This window comes from Cervus canadensis, chromosome 1 (assembly GCF_019320065.1).
Source record: "Cervus canadensis isolate Bull #8, Minnesota chromosome 1, ASM1932006v1, whole genome shotgun sequence".
Classification (NCBI taxonomy): Eukaryota; Metazoa; Chordata; class Mammalia; order Artiodactyla; family Cervidae; genus Cervus; species Cervus canadensis.
In genome coordinates this window covers 17,079,767-17,099,029 of record NC_057386.1, presented here as the reverse complement: position 1 = coordinate 17,099,029, position 19,263 = coordinate 17,079,767, and the positions used below count along the sequence as shown (strand labels likewise).

At 55.4% G+C, this 19,263-nt stretch overlaps 1 protein-coding gene across 1 annotated transcript in view; it reads left to right on the top strand.

Annotated features, from left to right (window-relative positions):
* Positions 1-16,524, top strand: part of WNT3 (Wnt family member 3) — a 52,215-nt gene extending 35,691 nt beyond the window's left edge. The window contains exons 2-5 of the mRNA XM_043466002.1: positions 7,178-7,419; positions 11,223-11,488; positions 12,059-12,546; positions 16,388-16,524. Coding sequence (XP_043321937.1) covers positions 7,178-7,419; positions 11,223-11,488; positions 12,059-12,538 — 988 coding nt within the window. The 3' untranslated portion in view covers positions 12,539-12,546; positions 16,388-16,524. The remainder of the gene's footprint in view (positions 1-7,177; positions 7,420-11,222; positions 11,489-12,058; positions 12,547-16,387) is intronic.
* Positions 16,525-19,263: the final 2,739 nt, after the last annotated feature.

Sequence of the window (19,263 nt, the reverse complement as noted above, 5' to 3'; positions counted from 1 at the left end):
TGAGGGCAAGCAGACCATGATTCCAAGAAAGGCATGACTCCAGGAGACTTGGCTGTGGAGCTCACCCCGAGACTGGAGTGCCTAGGCAGGGACCCTGGGTCCTTTTCCTGGGGTGCACCCTTGGACCTGCCTTCCACAGCGCTGCCCATATGTGGCTGCGTGACCTGGGAAAACAACAAACTCTCTCTGGGTCTCAGTCTTCGCATCTAGAGAAGGGATTAGACGAGACCGGTGGTTCTCACTTTGCATCCTGCAGAGTGGTCATAGATGGGGAGTGAGGGGAAGGTGGAGGGGTGGGCCTCTGGGTCCCTCCCCCCCCCCACTTTTTTTTTCAATCTAATCATTTTAAGTGTACAATTCAGTGGCATCAAGTTATGTTTGCCATGTTGTCCAACCATCACTGTTGTTTCTAGAACTTTTCATCATCTCAAACAGAAACTACCCTCGGTGAGCTGTGACTCCCCCTCCCAGCCCCCAGCTACCTCTAATCTGCTTTTGGTCGCTATGAAATTGCTTATTCTCGGTACCTCGTGTAAGTGGAATTGTACGGTATCTGTCCTTCTGTGTCTGGCTTATTTCACTTGGAATATTATTGTCAGGGTTCATGTGTGTTGTAGCATGTATCAGAGTGTCTTTCCTTTCTGTGGCTGAATGATATTCCACTGTATGGATTTACCACGTTTTGTTATCCATTCATCTGCTGATGGACACTGGGTTGTTTTTGGCTGTTGTGAATAGTGCTGCCATGAACAATGGTAAACACGTATCCACTTGAATCCCTGCTTTCAGTTCACCTGGGTGTATACCTTTTCATACTGTTCATGGGGTTCTCAAAGAAAGAATACTGAAGTGGTTTGCCATTCCCTTCTCCAGTGGACCACGTTTTATCAGAACTCTCTGCTGTGACCCATCTGTCTTGGGTGGCCCTACCTTGGAGTGGAATTGCTGGGTCATATGAGCTTCCCAGGTGGTTCTGCAGTAAAGAATCCTCCTGCCAATGCAGGAGACGTGAGTTCGATCCCTGGACTGGGAAGATTCCCTGGAGAAGGAAATGGTAACCCACTCCAATATTCCTGTCTGGAGAATCTCATGGACAGAGAAGCCTGGCGAGTTATAGTCCATGGGGTCACAAAGAGTTGGACATGACTGAGCACGCATGGATGATGATTCTACCTTTAGCTTTTGGAGGAATAGTCCCTCTTTTTATCTGTTTAGTGTGCTGGGGATGTATATTTGGAAAAAAATAGCTAACAAAAAACACCCTAAGCTAGATGACCCCTGAGGCCCCTTTAATCTCTCAAATACTATGATGTTGGAAGGGTCTCAGGTCAAAAATGTAGGTAAATTTGAGTGCAAGGGAGGCCACCTGGTTGGGTGAGGGGCCCCAACCCACATGGCCCATTAAGGGAAGCAGGGTGGGGGACAGCATGGTGTACCCCCACCTCACCACGGCAAGTGGTCCCTGCAGGGCAGGGCAGTGCTGGGTGGACCGCAGAGTCTGTGGGTCCACGGTGGCACCGTCACGGGCCCTTGGGGGCCTCACCCTGTATGCCGACCACCTCAGCTGGGTCAGCATCGGGCAGCCCTGTGCTCACCAGGCAGACCCACCTCCAGCGTCTGGAGACAGAGGTGCCGCAGGTTGGTGAATGGCTTGGTGGGGGTGGCAGTCTGATGAGACCATGCGTGGCACTGAAGCCTGGCCGGTTTGGAGAAGGTCTTTCATCCTGAGAGTTCAACCCCAAGGCCTCAGGAGCCGCCTGTCGCCTGCTGGCACCTGCCACCCTCTCCGCCTGGCTGCCTGTGTCTGTCCTCAGACCAGCTGGGCGGTGGGTGGTTGGGGTGGAGGGTGAGCTGTCCTTAGGGGAGGGTGGCAGGGCCCTAGGGCCGGGCCGGGCAGGAGCTGGTATAAATAGCCCTGCCCAGCTGCGAAGGCCTGGCAGGGCGCTCTGCCCTCCCCCTCACCAGCTGCCGGCGCCAGGCGGGTCCCCACCTCTCTTGGGAGCCCAGCCATCGTCTCAGGTCCTAAATGGAGGAACTTCCCCAGCGGAACCGAGGAGTCTTGTCCTGTGTGTAGGTGGAAGCTCCGGATGCTTGGAGGCTTGGGGAGGTGGGCTGAGGGGCTACAGAATAGCGATAGGGGATCAGGCCCTTCGGGAAGGAGTTCTTTAATTCTTCCCCTGGAGAATCAGCCGGCTGGTCCTTTTGTAGGCCAAGTGTGCTTGTGTCCATGTGCGCATGTGCTTGTGGTACGGTGGGAGAATGAGAGGAGGCGCAGTCTCTGTCCTCAGGGAACTCACCCCAGCACAGCCATGGAATTGGAAACACATCATTTCAGCACGTTGAGATAAGAAGGCCTGAGTAAGGTAGAGAGAAAACACGGAGGGAGGAGAAGTTACTTCTGTCTGGGAGCCCATGAGAGGCAACCCAGGAATCGGAGGTTGGAGGCTGGTGAGATGCTTGCCGGGGCCTTGGGCAGTGGAGAGGTGCTCAGGGTGGATGGCTGATAGACACATCCGCTTAAGGCCACTTGCACTTTGGTACGAAGAATGGCGATTGAGGCTCACAGTGTGACCTCCACCCGTGGAACATGCACTTCACTGATGGGGACAAGGAGCTGTGAGTCAATGCAAGTTAATGCACCCGTGGTGGGTGGAATCTCAGACATGAGCATGTGTGGGCAGGAGGCTCGGGCCGGGTGTCAAGGCGTGTTTGGGGGAGGGCAGCCATCCTGTAGATCAGTCCCATGGCCACAGCCTCGTTGGCCCCAGCGCCAGACCATAGAGCTAAACCCCCATCCCCAGAGGCCCTGGCTCATTACTGGCAGGATGTCCATTTCTGAGCTGAAATCCCTGAATGGAGCGTCCTGGAAAGGTCCCTCTGCCCTTGCCCTCTGGGTTCCCTTTCACACTCAGCCAGATCACAGATGTCTGTTTGGCCATCCTGGTGAGGACTGAGCTGCCCGGAGAGGGGCCAGCTTTGCTCTGGCCCAAAGCATCCTTCCCAGTGATAGATGGGAAGGGGCTCTGGAAATTCTGGTGTGTTCTGTCAAGTCAGGGATGGGAGGGCTCAGGAATGAGGTTGATGACATACCAGGGGACAAAGTGCTGGGGACGCCCCTAAACACACAGTAACCACCACAGCCACCACGACTAGAGGGCTTCGTACATGCCAGGAGCTTTATGTCCTTCATCCTTCCCATCACGTGTATCTTCTAGATGAAGAAAGTGAGGCACGAGGGGTTAATAAAACACTTGAGATCGGCAGCTTGGAAACAGCAGAGCTGGGTTTGAATGCAGGCAGCCTGGCTCCAGATATACAATGGGTTGGACATGGAAAGCAGAGAGGAGATAGGGTTTGGTGGGAGGAGGGAAAAGAACTCATATCTCCAAGGCTGGGGCTTGTTCTCTGAGGCCATCACTCCTGGAGTCAGACAAAATCTATGGTCGCCCAACTTCTCTGCCTCAGTTTCCTCATCTGTAAAACCGAGATGACAGCAGCCACGTCGCAGAGCTGTTGCTGAGGATTAAGCGACATAGTATCTGTGAAGTGCCTGGCATAGACGTGCTAAATAAGTGATGGTCGTTGTGATCTCTAGTGCTGCACATGACTGCAGGGGAAAGAGGAAGTCTGCTTGCTGGACGGGAGATGGCAGCAGTCCAGGAGGAAGGATTCACAAGCAAGGGCGGGTGCCCCCAGCAAAGCACAGGGCACCACACCATGGCATCGCCTCCTGGGAGATGTTTGGGGGGCAGCTCTGGCTTTTGCAGGCAGCCAAGCCCTGCCAGGGCATGGGGCTCCGGCATGCTGCTGGGCTGGGCAGGCCTGCTGGGGACCCATGGGGGTGGGGGTGATTGGTGCAGTCAGGGAGCAGGGAGCCCCTCAGAATGCTGGGATGAGGAGCAGCCTCACCGAGTGGAAATGAGGAGCCAGCAGGGCTTCCCCACACCCTGGCGCCCTTCCCTGCAGTGTAGCCGGCCTCACCTGGCTTTGTGGGTCCAGCTTTGCCTTGGACAAGCCACTTCTCTTTGTGGGCCTCTGTTTTCTCATCTGTATAATGGGCTTTGTGCTCGCTAAAGTCACCTCTTATAGGTTCTCATTTTGAACCAGCTTGGCTTGAGGGTGTGCTGGCCTGTGGAAGTGCCAACAGGTGTGGGAAGAGGATGAGAAAGGAGGCGAGGAATGGGGGGTGGAGGAGGGGTGAAGGAAGGGTCCTTGAGTGCCCTTGGGTCCTCCTTCATTCCTCTGGGCAAAGGGAGGCTGGAGCCTTGGGGCCCTGGTGTGAGAAGACCAGTAAATGGGGGCGGGGCCAACATGGGACAGAGCTCCCTGGTGCCAGAGGTGGTCGTGACACAGGTCTGCCCAGGTTGCAGGTTGCAGTGGGGCCAGGAGGCCAGGTTGAAGGACGGCATAAGGTCCACAAGGCCAGTCCACCTTCCAGGGACAGGCATGGATGGAGGCGCCTGCGGTGGGAGACTGGGGAGGGCTCTGGCCAAAGGAAGGGACATGGAGGTTGGGCAGTGGGTGCCAGGTCTCTCTCCCCATGATGCTCTGGGACAGTTAGGGACCAGACCAGGGTATAATGACGGAACAAAAAATTGCCATAGTCCTTTAGAGGGTCTGTCGTCGCCTGCTAATGCAGCATATGCAGGTTTGATCCCTGGGCTGGGACGATCCCCTGGAAAAGGGAATGGCTACTCACTCCAGTATTCTTGGTTGGGAAATCCCATGGACAGAGGAGCCTGGCGGGCTACAATCCATGGGGTTGCAAAAAGTCAGACATGACTGAACACACAATATATATTGATTATCATTATTGTCTCAACAACCAGTTTCTAACTGTAAATGGCAGGGGCAGGGAGGGCGACCGAGCAGATGCTGTGTGTGTCCTGGTGCCCATCATGGGGCTCTGGGCTGACCCACCCTGTCACCTGGGTTCAGTCTGGAGGCCCAGGGTGCAGACGGGCCAGGCCTGCAGCCACTCCCACCCTGCAGGGCCCAGGCAGGCCCTGCCCAGAGGAGGGTGGTACATGCCCATGTGCTCTGGGGTCAGGTGAACAGGTTCCAGTGAGCCATCCCTTAGTAGCTCCGTGGTCTGGGTTGTTTAGTGTCAGGCTAAGCCATGGGAAACAAGCTGCTGTAACAACCCTCCTAGGTCCTAGGGTTGTTACAAGGGTTAAATGAGGCAAATCCAAGGAAGAGGCTTGGCCTGTGTGGGGCACAGAATAATTCTCTAATTAGTTAATCTCGGGGGAAAGTCAGGCCTGCAGCATACCCCTCCTTCTCCTTGAAAGGGTTTGGCATTCAAGATCTGGAAATTTCTCATAAATGTTGCCATCCAGACTCCCAGACCTGGGTCCCCTATCCCTCCCCAACAGAAAAATGAGGGCCTGCCTGTGTCTCTGATAATGGAGCCCAGAGTCAGCTCCAGGTGGAGGGCACCATGCTCATGACAAGAACTGTTAAATGGCAGACATTTGGTTCATCCCTGTGTTTAGTCCAGAAAACTCTTGCGTGCTTTTCCCTGATCTGCCTCTTGGGTCTTCTGCACCTTCCTCCCAAGGCTTCGTCTTCATTTCGTCCTGGGGACTTGATTGAGGCCACTGCCAGACCAGAGCCTTGGTCAGTGCTGAATACAGGGAGAGAGGAGGTGGGTCCTGATGCCTACCCTGTTCCAGCTCATGCTGGCCCTGATCACAGACAGGGCTGATTGAAATTGGCCTTGGAGTCTACTGAAACCCACGGATCGTTTTCTCAGCTTCTCTCACAAAATGTCATTCCTTCTGTTCTGTGCTGGGGAGGGGAGTGGAGGAGGAGCACCTTGGTTTTCCAGTATTTTAATCTCTTGTCCCTCCTCCTCCTCCAGCTCCCACAAGACCTTTCCCCCCATTCACTCTTTTTTTCTTCTTCTTATTTTATTTTTTGTCTTTCTTTTCTTCCCTTTTTTTCCTTTCCCCCTGTTCACTCTTTATAAAACCCAAGAGGTTGACAGACTATTGACTGAAGAATGTTGGATATTAGAGGGATATGATTTGATCAAGGCTATTTGTGTAGGATTGGGGGGGTATGATCTGAGGTCTTCTCCCTCCTCACCCTGAGCTAAACTTTCATGAAACAAAGCCAAGCTCCAGTCTCTGGTCAGAGAAGAGACGGAGCTCTGGAAATTTCTAGGGAGCTGCAAAGATGGTCACAGAGGCCCTGGTGGACAAAGGACAGAGGACCTGGGGAGAGATGCTGGGAAGCTCTGGGCTAGGTGGGCATCATCCTCAGAAGAGGCTGAGGAGCATGGCCATGGGTGGCACTTGTGTATGTGTGCATCTATGTGTGCATATGTGTATGTATGCATGTGTGTTTATATGTGTGTGTGTATGTATGTGCGTGTGTGTGTGCACACAAGCTCCCTGCTGGGACTGATGCTTCTCTACTTTTTGCTTTCTCTGGAATATGATGCGGGTCAAGCCAGCTCCTGCCATCTTCCTTTCTGTAGATTTTGTTTCCTTCCCATGGATCACTGGTAATCTCCCATGTGGCCCTAGAAACCAAACTCCCAACCTGACCCCTCCCTATCAGGGAAATTGGCCCAGAGCCTGGGAGGGACTTGACCTGGGCCCCTAATACCATCTTTCCATCCAGGGTATTTTTTATAGCATTACACTGCCCACTGGTGTCCCTGAAAGCTGGTAATACCCACAGCAGAGGGCTGACTGCCTTAGATCAGTGCTCTGTGCTTCAAGGGACAGTGCACAGCTAAGGTCAAAGGCAGTGCATTCATTCATTCATTTATTTTTATTTATTTGCCTGTGTTGGGTCTTGGTTGTGGCGCACAGGCTCCAGCGTGTGTGGACTGTGTAGTTTGCGTGTGTGGGTTCTCTAGTTGAGGCGCACGGGCTCAGGAGTTGCAGTGAGTGGGCTTAGCTGCTCCTCGGCATGTGGGATCTTAGCTCCCCGACCAGGGATTGAACCCACGTGCCCTGCACTGGAAGGCAGATTCTTAGCCACTGACCCACCATGAAAGTCCCAAAGGCAGCGCATTCAGACACCAGGTTACTCAGGACTAGGGGTTCAGGCTCACGGGCCCTCAGCGGCTCCACCTCCCCCGAGTGCTCACAAGAAGAAATGATGCCCACAATGGACCATGTGCTTGGCGCCTACAGTGCCACTACCCTCTGTCTGCCCACAGGTCTCTGGCACTGGGCCAGCAGTACACATCCCTGGGCTCGCAGCCCCTACTCTGCGGCTCCATCCCAGGCCTGGTCCCCAAGCAGCTGCGCTTCTGCCGCAATTACATCGAAATCATGCCCAGCGTGGCTGAGGGCGTGAAGCTGGGCATCCAGGAGTGCCAGCACCAGTTCCGGGGCCGCCGCTGGAACTGCACCACCATCGACGACAGCCTGGCCATCTTTGGGCCCGTCCTCGACAAAGGTACCGTCTCTGGGCAGGATAGGAGGTGGGGGGGGCGTGGCTCAGGACACAGGGGAACCACATCAGGGTGCCTCAGCTCTGAGCTCAGGGTCCCCAGGGGAGGACAGAAAAGCTGGTCACCTCCACACAGAGTGGGCCAGGTCCCTCTCTGGCCTGACCCAGGCTGTCACTGTGGCTGCCACACCTTCCCAGGCGCTTCTGGGGGTGCTGAGCAGCCTAGAGATCCTGAGATCCTAGGGCGGGCGAGGAGGCTGTGGGTGTCCTTCCCTCCTGGCTGGCACAGGGGAGGGCCCCAGGCTTTGATGTGAACTTCTGTGACGTCTTCCCAGTGCTGTGTTAAGTGCTATGCAAATCTAGCTTTAGGGTGAGACGAAAGCACCTCCAGCCCCAGGTCTCTCCCACACAGAAAATTCTGGAGCCGGGGAAGCTGCCTGGTGCTGGGGGCATTGCATGGCATCCCGTGAGTAGTTTCCGCTGGTCGCCGTGCCCCCAGCAGGCTGGCTGTGCCTGTGGACTGTGGTGGGGCTCCAAAACCTGCTGGCCTCTGGGCAACTTTCCAGCCATCACGGAGACTCACAGGTTGTGTCTCAAATGAATGGGATTCACATAACTTGACTTTGAACAGGAAGGCTCTGGGAGAAAGGGATAAGGTGGGCGACTGGTCCCAAGAAGGAGACTTTGGGGCTGATGAGTTCTGGGCTGAAGATGGGCAACTCTTTGAGCAATTGCAGTGTCTAGGAATGCAGTGATCCTCCTGCCCTCCCGGGAGCTACCATTTCTTTTCTGCAGCAACTTGAAGCCTCTCAGCCACCACCAGGCTTTGGCACCCCAACCGATGAACCTGGCCTTCCCTCCGTTTAGAAGAGCTGCATTTACAGTCAGAAAGAAAAGGGACCCGAGACCCAGCTGGACCTGGGGAAGGGTTGGTGGGGGGAATGGCAGGGAATGAGTGCGGGAAGCCGACCCCCCATTTGGGAGTGCAGTCCCCGTTTACCTGCGCCTCTGGTGCGCCTTGTAAGTCCGACCTACAGGCTATTGTCACAGCACAGAAGGGCAATTAGCGAATCAATGGATGATGATTCTGTTTACGCTTCTATTACCAAAGCTAATTATTCCCTGTTTACATAAAAGGTTTGGCCTCTAATTGGGGCCAAGTGGCGGCGGTTTGCATTTCAAACCTGATCTTGCCGGCGTGTCAGTCTCACCGCCTTCCGGTGCCCCACCTCGGGCCAGGTAGCGCTTAATCAAACAGCCTGGCGTCTAGACGCGCTCCCCAAAGCAAGACTCACCTTCTGATTGCTCTTCCCTGCGCGGGACGTGAAAACCTGTGAAAACCAGATCTCTGAGCTTATTATCCCTTCAAGTCTGTGTATAACGTTTGAAATCCCCGTTGTAGGTTCTAGGACTTACCCACATCTCGAAATTGCAGGAGGGCAGTTTTATGATGGGGAGGCGTGGGTAGGATGTCAGAGAAAGGAACGCGAGGGGAGCTCAGGTTCCCAAGTCAGAAAAAGGGGAACTCAGCGGTCTGCGGGAGGAGGCTCCCTAACCCCGCGCCCGCACGCGCTCCCTAGCGCCCGGAGCCCGGCGTGAACGGGTTCGAACCCCGCTCTAGGCTCCACGCTCGCGCCCCGCCTCTGGCGAGCCCCCCACCAGCGCCGGGCGGGCGGCCAGGGTAGGACTCTGCCCCCGGCTTTGAGACCCAGGGTGGCAGGGAGGCGGTCTGTTCCGGGGCGCGCGCATCTTCCGCTGCCGCCGGGGAACGACTCCCCGGGGCCGGCGCGCCCGGAGCGGCGGCAGGGGGCGCCGGGGTCGGCGGCCGGAAGGCGCGAGGCGGCGAAGGCGGGGTGCGGGCGGCCGGGGATCTCGGTCCCCGGGAGGGGGCGGGCGGCCCGGAGGGGCTTAGGCGGCTTGAAAGGGGCCCGAGCGGCGCCCCCCACCGTGCGGCCCGGCCCCGCGCCCGCTGCGGCCGCCGCGCCATTCACACGCCCTCTGGCCATTCGGCGCGGCGCGGCGCGGGGGCGGGGGGCGCCGCTTCAATGGGGATTTCGCGGGCCGGCGCCGGGGCCGGGGGCGCGGCCCGGCCGCGGGAGCCGCCCGTTGCTACGCGGTGGCGGCCGGCCCGGCGGCCCGGACCCGGCGGCCGCATTATGCGGGTAATGCGGTGTGACACCGCGCGAACAAAGGCGGATTGAGCGGCCCAGCGGGCCCCGCCGGACGGGGACCGGCACAGCGGGGCTGTCAGCGCCGCTCCCAGGCTAATCCCCGCCCCGCCCCCGCCTCCCCCGCGTCCCCGGGGCTGGGAACCGAGCGCGGCCCGGGGCCCGGGCGCCGCCGCCGCCGCGAGAGGCCGCGGGCCGGCCGGAAGCGAGGCGCTCGCCCTCGGGGCCCCCCGGCTCCCGGGGCGCTGAGGGGTGGGCAGCCCGGGGCCGGGGTCGGAGCCGGGGCTCCGTGCCTCAGGCTTCGGCCGCCCCCGTGGCAATCGGCCCGGGCTGAGCGGGTCCAGTGCCCCGGCGGGCCGCCCCCACTCCCCGCCAGCGTGCCCGCGAAGGGGGCGCGTCCTCCTTTGCCGGTGGTCCAGGAGGGCCCCGGGGCCTCTACAGAGGCGGCAGTGGCCACGAGAGGGGACCGGGCTTCCTGGTACGCCGAGACCAGAGCCACAGCCCAGGAAAGGAGACATGCAGGCCAGTAGCCTGCAGGTCGGCTCCCGGTTCTCGGGGTCCTCATCAGTAAGGAGAGATGGTTGGACTGCAGGTCTTCCAGGCCTTTGCCTCCCTAGTCGTCAATGTTTGTATCTGCAAAATGGGCCTACAAGAAGGCTTTCTACCTCATAGGGTAAGAGGATTAAATGGGATAAAGCACATTAAGGGTAAAATCTGGTGAATACCCACTACTCAAGGTGGTTATCATTATAACAAAGTTGCAGGAGCACCCTGAGAATCTTCTCTTTCCCTTTTCTGGATCCTGGGACAGAGGCAGGGAGCGTGCCCTGTGTCCCTCCATCCTCCTGGGAAGCGCTTGACCTTCTTAGTCCAAAACCTTGGCTCTGTCTTGGGTAGAGGACAGGAAAATGGAAGGGGGAGGCTGAGATGCCAACCACTGTTCTCTTGGTCAGGAACTTTGGTGGCAGAGGAAAATCGTACCCATTTTACAAAAAGGGTAACTGAGGCTCAGAAAAGGAAGAGGTCAGGACTTCCCTGGTGGTCCAGTGGTTTAGACTCCACACTCCCAGCACGGGGGGCAGGGGTTCTATCCCTGGTAGGGACACTGGGATCCCACATGCCATATGGCGCTGGCAAAAAAAAAAAAAAAAAAAAAAAGAGGAGGAAAGCATCTGCCCAGGTGTATCCAGGTAGGGAATGGGGGGACTTGGGCAGGTTTAGGCTGTTGGTTCCCAGGCCTCACTCCCCACAGACCTCAGGCTCTCTCAGGAATGGGAGGGCCCAGGCCTGTGCTGGATCTCCACTTTGGATAGGCAGAGGGTAGGGCGACCTGGGACTCGGACAGATCAAGGGCACCTTATCTCTTCAGCAACCTGCCAGAGCTGTCTTTCCACCCATTTCTAACAGGCTCCACTCTGCCAGTTAGTGACTCTGGGCCTCAGTTTGCTCATCTGTAAAGTGGAGATACCCACTAGGGGCTGGGCCAACCAAAGAGGGAATGGCATCTGGGTTCCTTCCTTTCCATCGGGGCTGGTGAGCCCCCTTTCGCAACTGGGGAAGTCAGGGATTGGCGGGGGGGCGGGGGGTGCAGCCTGTCTCAGGACCCAGTCTGAGCAATGCCTCCCTGCGCCCTCCCTGCAGCCACCCGGGAATCGGCCTTTGTGCACGCCATCGCCTCAGCCGGTGTGGCCTTCGCCGTCACACGCTCCTGTGCGGAGGGCACCTCCACCATCTGTGGCTGTGACTCGCATCATAAGGGGCCGCCTGGCGAGGGCTGGAAATGGGGCGGCTGCAGCGAGGATGCTGACTTCGGGGTGCTTGTGTCCCGAGAGTTCGCAGATGCACGTGAGAACAGGCCAGATGCGCGCTCGGCCATGAACAAGCACAACAATGAGGCTGGCCGCACGGTGAGCCCCAGCTACCCTCCCGAAGCCCTGCCCGAGACCCCTTCCGGGACCGGTCCCCACCCCTCCCTGTGGCCCATGTGCATGCTGGGCTCCCTGCTCGCCTTTCCTCCTCCTTTCTCCTTGGACTGTTCCCCAGCCCCCAGCTTCCTCCGGCCCTGAGGATGTTGTCAGCCCATGAGTATGGCAGTCCCAGGGAGCGGGTACCAAACAGCCCATTCTAGGCACTCTAGCTGCCTGTGTAGCTGTGAGACCCGTGGGCCTGGCTTTGAATTCAGCCTCCATCCTTTCCTAGGTTACCTGACTTAAGGCCAGTCCCTTAAGTTCCCATCTGTTAAACGGGGGTCACAGTCCTTACTTCCCAGGGCTTTGAGAGATGAATATGATTTCTGCCAATACCGAGGTGTGAAGGGGAGGGAAGCAGGGAAGCGGTGGTCACCATTCTTAGGTCTGAGCCTCAATCCCCAGTCCATTCTCATCCTGGCATAGGGGAGGAATAGAGGAGGTTTTCCGATGGGGGTGGGAGGGCCTGGTGGGGTCAGTCTGGGGACCAGCTGTGGCTCCTCTTCCCAGACCATCCTGGACCACATGCATCTCAAGTGTAAGTGCCACGGGCTGTCGGGCAGCTGCGAGGTCAAGACCTGCTGGTGGGCCCAGCCCGACTTCCGCGCCATTGGCGACTTCCTCAAGGACAAGTACGACAGCGCCTCGGAGATGGTGGTGGAGAAGCACCGGGAGTCCCGCGGCTGGGTGGAGACCCTCCGCGCCAAGTACGCGCTCTTCAAGCCGCCCACCGAGAGGGACCTGGTCTACTACGAGAACTCGCCCAACTTTTGCGAGCCCAACCCCGAGACGGGCTCCTTCGGTACCAGGGACCGGACTTGCAATGTCACCTCCCACGGCATCGACGGCTGTGACCTGCTCTGCTGCGGCCGCGGCCACAACACGAGGACGGAGAAGCGGAAGGAGAAATGTCACTGCATCTTCCACTGGTGCTGCTACGTGAGCTGCCAGGAGTGTATCCGCATCTATGACGTGCACACCTGCAAGTAGGGAGCCAGGTAGGGTGGCCGGGTGGGGAGGCTGGGGGGTGGGGTGGGCGGGGCCTTGGTGCAGGGCCCTGGGCTTGCCTGTCTTCTCTTCGTGACGACCCCATTCCACTTCTGAGCGATCCAGGACACCTGTGTTTCCACGGCCACAGTAGGAAAGCAGGATTTCCCGGGCTTCAGTGGGAATGGTCCTTGGGTAGTGTCTTGGATTACACAAAGCACAGATAATAACCACGTGTGTGCACATGAGGCTCCAAGCAGTTGATTCAGTGCATGTACCAGTTAATAAATTATGAGCCAGGCCACTTCACACAGCCACAGCTGTCGTGATTGAGCATCCTTGGAGCCAGAGCCGGGGGGATTGTGGGATTGGAAGCTGGGCCCCCTAACTTTTGGTCTTGACTTGGCTCCTGACTTCCTGTTCTTTTCACTCCTCTGGGCCTCAGGTTACTTACTGTAAAGTGAGGGGGTTAAAATACTTGGACTAGCAGGCCCCAAAGTCTCTTGTACCCCTGGGGCAGAGTCATTTTGCATCCGCCTTGAACTTAGAAGGCAGGATTTTGCACAAGCATAACTCCTACCACCCTCAGGAGGTGGGTGGGGGGAAGCGGTGTGTAAGCCTGTATCCCGGCACATCTGAGGCTTGGGTGGAGCGGGGCGCACTCTCACAGCGTTTATGGCCGGTGATGGGGAGGAGGAAGGAGTCAAGTTCAGAGTGATGGTGGTGAGTAATCGAGGGATCAAAGACTGCTGGAGTATGTTCCCAAGCTTCCCAGAGGTGGCCTGCGTGGGAGACACTGTTGCCCGGCCCTGGGGTCCATAGGTCCCCAGGATAGGTCAAGGTTGGCGTGTGGTGGTCCTGTTCTTGGGAGGGTTTCTCTGGCCTGAGAAAGGGCCTGGTCCATAGGGGTCTGAGGCCCAGTCCGGCTGCTACCACTTGCCAACCGTGTGACCCCAGCAAGACTGTCTCTTCCTCTGCCTCCCTCCCCAGAGCTGCTGTGAGGAACAGAGAGAAGGACACTGGGGACAGTACTTGGTTCATTGAGGAGGACTCACCCGCCTGGGCCGTCGCTGCCTGGGGCTGTGTTGGCAAGGGCACCCCACTGGGCAATGTGGTTGGGAGGGACCGCACGAGCAGGGGAGAGCTCTGATTGAGGGGTGACTGACTCAGCCCATCTGGGAAGTCCCTCTGTGTCGCTGAGGTTCCATCCTGGCAGGGACGGAGTCCAGAGAGACAGCAGGAGGCACCACTTCTCTTGGTGTCTGAATAAGAGCAGCATGGGCAGTGGAAATCGTGCACAGGTGGTTCTAGCCCCACTGCTTCCCAGCTGCAGCCCAGCTCCCTCACTTGCACGTGGTGGTGATGATGGGAGCCTGGCAGGATTTTTATGAGGTTCAAGCAAGCTGGCAGATGTGAATGCTGGTCTGAATATAGTGCGAACAGAAAGTGATAAATGCCATCAGAGCCCTGACACGAGGGCAGTCATCCTGTGAGAAATGGTGTCATCACTTGAGCAGTTACGTTTAACTGCTTTTCAGAATGATGGGAGAAAAATCAGTGAATAGGGGAGAACTCCCAGGCTCACCCTGCATGTCAGGAAAGTCTGAAAACTGCAATGCCTCCTTCCTCTGACGTCTACTCTGTCAAGCAGGACACAGCTCTGGACGTTATAAGAAGGCTATGGGGAAACCAGGCTTCTGGTTTGGACACAAACCAGAGTGTGGAGTGGGCATAGGGGGCCATCTGTTTAGCCTGCCCATTGCACAGATGGGAACGCTGAGCCCAGACCCCTGCCTCCAGAAAGCCCCGATCTGTGGGTCCTGCAGAGGCCACTCTGGCAGCAGCCCAGGCCCCGGCAGTTGGCTCCACGATGTCACAGCTCCGTTCCAGCTCCTCTCCTCCCTTCCCCTCTGAAAGCAGCTGAGCGAAGCCAAGCCATCTCCTGAGTGGGAAGGAGGTGTGCTGGGTGGGCCCTCAGTGTCCAGAAAAATCCCCCACCTGTGATCTGATACTGATCCTGTGATCTGATACTGATCTTAAGGGTCAACACTCCCCGTTTCTGAAACGGAATGGCACTTCCCCCTGTGGAACATACTACATGGACGTGGTAGATGGTGGCCCCTGGGCCTCTCATATATGGAGCCCTTGCTCTGGGACATGTGGATTCTTGTGTCCCCATGTGGTGCCCTTTTGACCAACAGTTTTTGTTGAGTGATTTGGGGCAAGTGGTTTTGCCTCTCTGAGCCCCGGTTTCCTCATCTGTGAACTGGGGGATAAGAACCACGACCCTTGCGGGCTTGTGTGGATGAGAGCCCTGTGCACAGGAACAGCCCTGACACAGGGTCCAAGGAGGAGGGAACATCCCGAAGCCTGGCCTCCAGGAGCAGCTCCCCTCCAGCCTGCTGCTGGTTCGGAGCCACAGGCCGAGACCACTACTACCCTCCTGTCCTTTCATCCACCGACGCTCTGCAGGCAGGATGGGAACTTCTGAGACGGGCTGGCGCAGGTGGGCAAGGGCAGGGCGCCCCCGAGCAGGACGCGTGCCCTCCACACGCTCAGGAGGAGCTCCAGCCTTTCCCTCATATGAGGGCCTTCCTTACGGAGAAAGCCTCTGCACTGCTTGTCGACTGTGTCCGCTGTCTCAGGAGAACCTCCGATTTCCCACCTCACGAGGACCAGTTTTGTGCCTTTGTCATCCCGATGCTGTGAGTGCAGCAAGCTAGCAAGGGCTCTGTACAAGAGGCAGGTGGCCTGGCAAACCCCACGCCCTGGCTCTGTCACTGCGTCATTGCGAGACTTTGGACATGTCTTTGGAATCTCGCTGAGTCTGCTTCTCCTCTCATAAAAGTCTCCTGCTGGCCAAGGAGTTCGGGGTTGATGGGGAACACCCATCAGAGCCCTTTGGGCTTCAAATCTTTTGTGACATGTAAATACATATCTGAGCACACACACACATCTTGAAATACACACACAAATGAAGAGAAGGTACAGATTGGTGCTCCCATGAGGAGGAATTTTTCATAATGCAATAGACTTTCTTCTGCGTGGACAGCTTGATACAGAAACAGTGGACAGGAGTCTACAAAGTTGGGAATCGGGCCCTAGATCTGCAGGGTTTCTCCTAGTCTCTACGCAAGACAGGTTCCTCTATCAGGCGAGTGACCTAGACTGGGCTTCCTGTTGCCCCAGCCCCAGCTAGAAGGTTCAGTTGCTCAGTTGTGTCTGACTCTGTGACTCCATGGACTGCAGCACGCTGGGCTTCCCTGTCCATCACCATCTCCCGGAGTTTGTTCAAACTCATGTCCATTGAGTTGGTGACGCCGTACAACCATCTCATCCTCTGTCGTCCCCTTTGCCTCCTGCCTTCCCTCTTTCCCAGCATCAGGGTCTTTTCCAATGAGTCAGCTCTTTGCATCAGGTGGCCAAAGTATTGGAGCTTCAGCTTCAGCATCTGTCCTTCCAGTGAATATTCGGGGTTAATTTCCTTTAGGATTGACTGGTTTGATCTCTTTGCTGTTCAAGGGACTCTCAGAGTCTTCGAAAAGCAGTTCAAAAGCATCAATTCTTTGGCACTCAGCCTTTTTTATTGTCTGGCTAGAAGGTGGAAAGGCAGGATTTGGATCCCAGTGTGTAGACGCTGATGCCCTACTGTAGCTCACACACCCTTCCTCAGCGGTTTACCCCAGGGAGAGTAAGGAGCACGGGACAGCCACTTGAGTCCCCCGTTACCTTCCAGTTCAACAGAAATGCTGAGTGAGACGTCGAACCAACAGCCTCTGAGCTTTGCATCCTGTGGGTGGTCCCTCCAGGAAAACAACCACGTTCCTAATTCTTCCTCTTTGCTTCCCAAAGGGCACTGGGAACGGGTGAAGTGTGTGGCTGGGCAGATTCACCGAAGTCCTACAGGAAGCAGGACCCAGAGCTGGGCTCGGCCCTCAGCATCAGACAGCATGGAATCAGGACTCTTGCCAGACGCACGTGTGGTAAATGACCTGGACCCAACCCGCCGCTGCCTGGGGGGCCTCCCTCCCTCTCTCTCATCTTAAGTTTCTCACCTTACTCTGGATGGTGTGTGGTTTTTAAAGAAGGGGCTTTCTTTTTCAGTTCTCCAGGGTCTGATAGGGACAGACCCGAGGCTTATCTTTGCACATGTTAAAGAAAATAAAAATGGAAAAAGAAAACAAAAACCCACTTCTACTCCAACAGAATAGGCTGGGCTCAGGTGAGCTGCTCTGCCTGGTGGTAAAGACATCGACGTGGGCAACATTCTGTTTCCCGATGGCTTCTCCCGGTGACATTCCAAGATGCCTGTGAGGTGGGAGTTAGGAAGTAGGACAAAGCCCCGCAGTCTCTTTTTCTCTGTCTACTGCCATTCGAATCTGATAGACTTTCACATTCTGATAAAAGCCATAAGTTTAGCTGGGATCAAGTGGTAGGGAGGCCACGGCCATCGTTAGAGTCAGGTTTCGAGTTTGAAGAACCGGGAGTTCCGGGCGTTTGAAGAGCAGCTGTATGTTCTTCTCAGTCCCCTTTTCTCTGTAACCCTGTTCTGCACGAGAGGCTCTTGTGAACTGCAGTCAGATCTCAAAAATCTTTTTCTACCATTCTGCGGTTTCCACCATTAACGCAGTACTTTTTTTTTTTCTTTTTGTAGTGAACGTTGTAAATAGGTTATGTGTAGGGGGCAAGACTTCTCCAGCTTAGATGGCTTCCTGAAGAAAGTGGTGTCTTTAAAGGGGCCATTCTGCCCCTCCCAGCCCTGCTCACCTGCAGATTCTCCATACAAACTCCAGGTTGAGCAGTTGGACTGTAGGTCACCTGAGTATAAACGAGACAGAGGGTCAGAGGGAGAGTAGCCGTCTGTTCCTCAAGTTCCGACTCTGACCAGTAGACGGGGAGGATACATATGATTCCTTCCTTTGCTCTCCTCTGAGGACACGTTGTCCTGCATCCTTTTCTTCCTTTGGTCTGTGTGAGGAACCAGGAACGCAGAGTTCCTTCACACAGGTCTTCCGGCCTCACCTGTGCGCGGATAGCATCAGTCCATGTAGTCTGTGAGGATCAGGATTAGGTGTTTGAAGCGGGGCAGGCCGTCACTTGCTCCCTGGGGTAGAGCATCTCACAGCTGAGTTCTCCTTGATGCATGCGGGTCCTCTGGAGGGTCTTAGGGGAAGTGAGCACAGGAGGCAAATGGCTCTGCCTTAAGGAGAATCAGAAAGGGGATGCAATAGGGGCCTAGGCTAGAACAAGTGACTTCTTCCTTTCCCCCTTCTCTCTCTGGTCTGCCTAACACTGACCTAAGAAACCGGGTTAAGCCATCTTCCTACGTGCTCAGGCAGGTTCGCCCAAGACGATCGTCTAGAAGCCGTGCCTGCACACCCGAATCTGCTGGCATCGAGCCCTGCTCAAGATCCACATGCCACCCCCTCTAGAGTCTGAAATGCCCCTCCCCATCTCATCTCTTAAGACTGAAAGAGTTTTAAATCATGTCAACCAGATAATGCTTGCTTTATGTGAGAATTCTTTTGGCAGAATGGATACCAATTTTCACAACAGTCTTTTCCTATCTATGTATTCTATATTAAAAGTGATAAAGTCATGTTTCTGGGGCGTATTCAAGTAGCTGACAAGTAATTATTTAATAATAGTACATTGAGTGCACTGTAATTATTCTCGCCGTAGTCAGGTCATAGTATCCAACAGAAATTTCCTACCAACCTGCTGTATCCAAAGTTTTGTAAAAAGTTGTAGAAGTTGTTGATCTTTTTGATTTTATATTCAAAAAGTCTCTTTTTATAAATATTATTTATTATACAATGTATATACCTTTGAGTTAACTAAGATTATATATTATATAAATATATATATATTTGGAGAAAATATATTTCATCATGCAGTTTTTTTCTGTTAAGTCATTAAAGAGAAGGTAAACAAACAAAAATGGATACATTGTACAATGTGTGGAGTCTCCAGATTCATGCTCAGGAGGTCCAGAATATCAGGTTCTAAATGTGGGAGCCTCCACTCTGAAATGAGGGGCCCAACTTAAGGTCATCTCCTGTTTTCTCAGCAAGATCACCTGAGATGTCATGGACAATAGGTCTGATCTACTCAAGGGCTTTCTCACAGGCTCTCTTTGTTCTAAGTCAGCTTCTAAAAGAATTTCAACTTTTAGACATGAGTGACTTGGGCAGTAAGTCCTCTCATAGACTTCCAATGCACAAATTAATATCACAGACACTCAAGCGATAGGGCTCAAGGCTAATGGACCATGGGGTTGGCCACCAACTTAATCCCTTTCAAACCCATGATTTCAACTCTATTTATTGGGAAAATAGAATTTGCCCTCCTGAAAATGAACTTTGAGTGGAAATGGCCCTCCCCTGCTAGCTCCACTCCAAGCTTTGGAAGGGGTAGCTTGGTGGGAAGGAAGAAATGGTGTGCCCTGGGCTCTAGAATGGGTGTCACTGGAAGGGTTAGACTTATTTGGGCAGAACAGACCCACCAGTGGGCATGCTCTAGGGAGGGCATGCTCTCCTTGGACCGTGGCTTCAAAAGGACTCACCCGAAGCTTACAGGTAACGCCTTTTCAACAACCAGATGCTGTAACTCAGTTTTATGACCACAGACAATCCTTTGGTCTTCAGGCCTGCCCATAAAATGTCACCTTCGGTTTATCTGGCATGGCAAAAAGGTTTTCTCTCCCTTTATTTACCTTTATTAGGAAT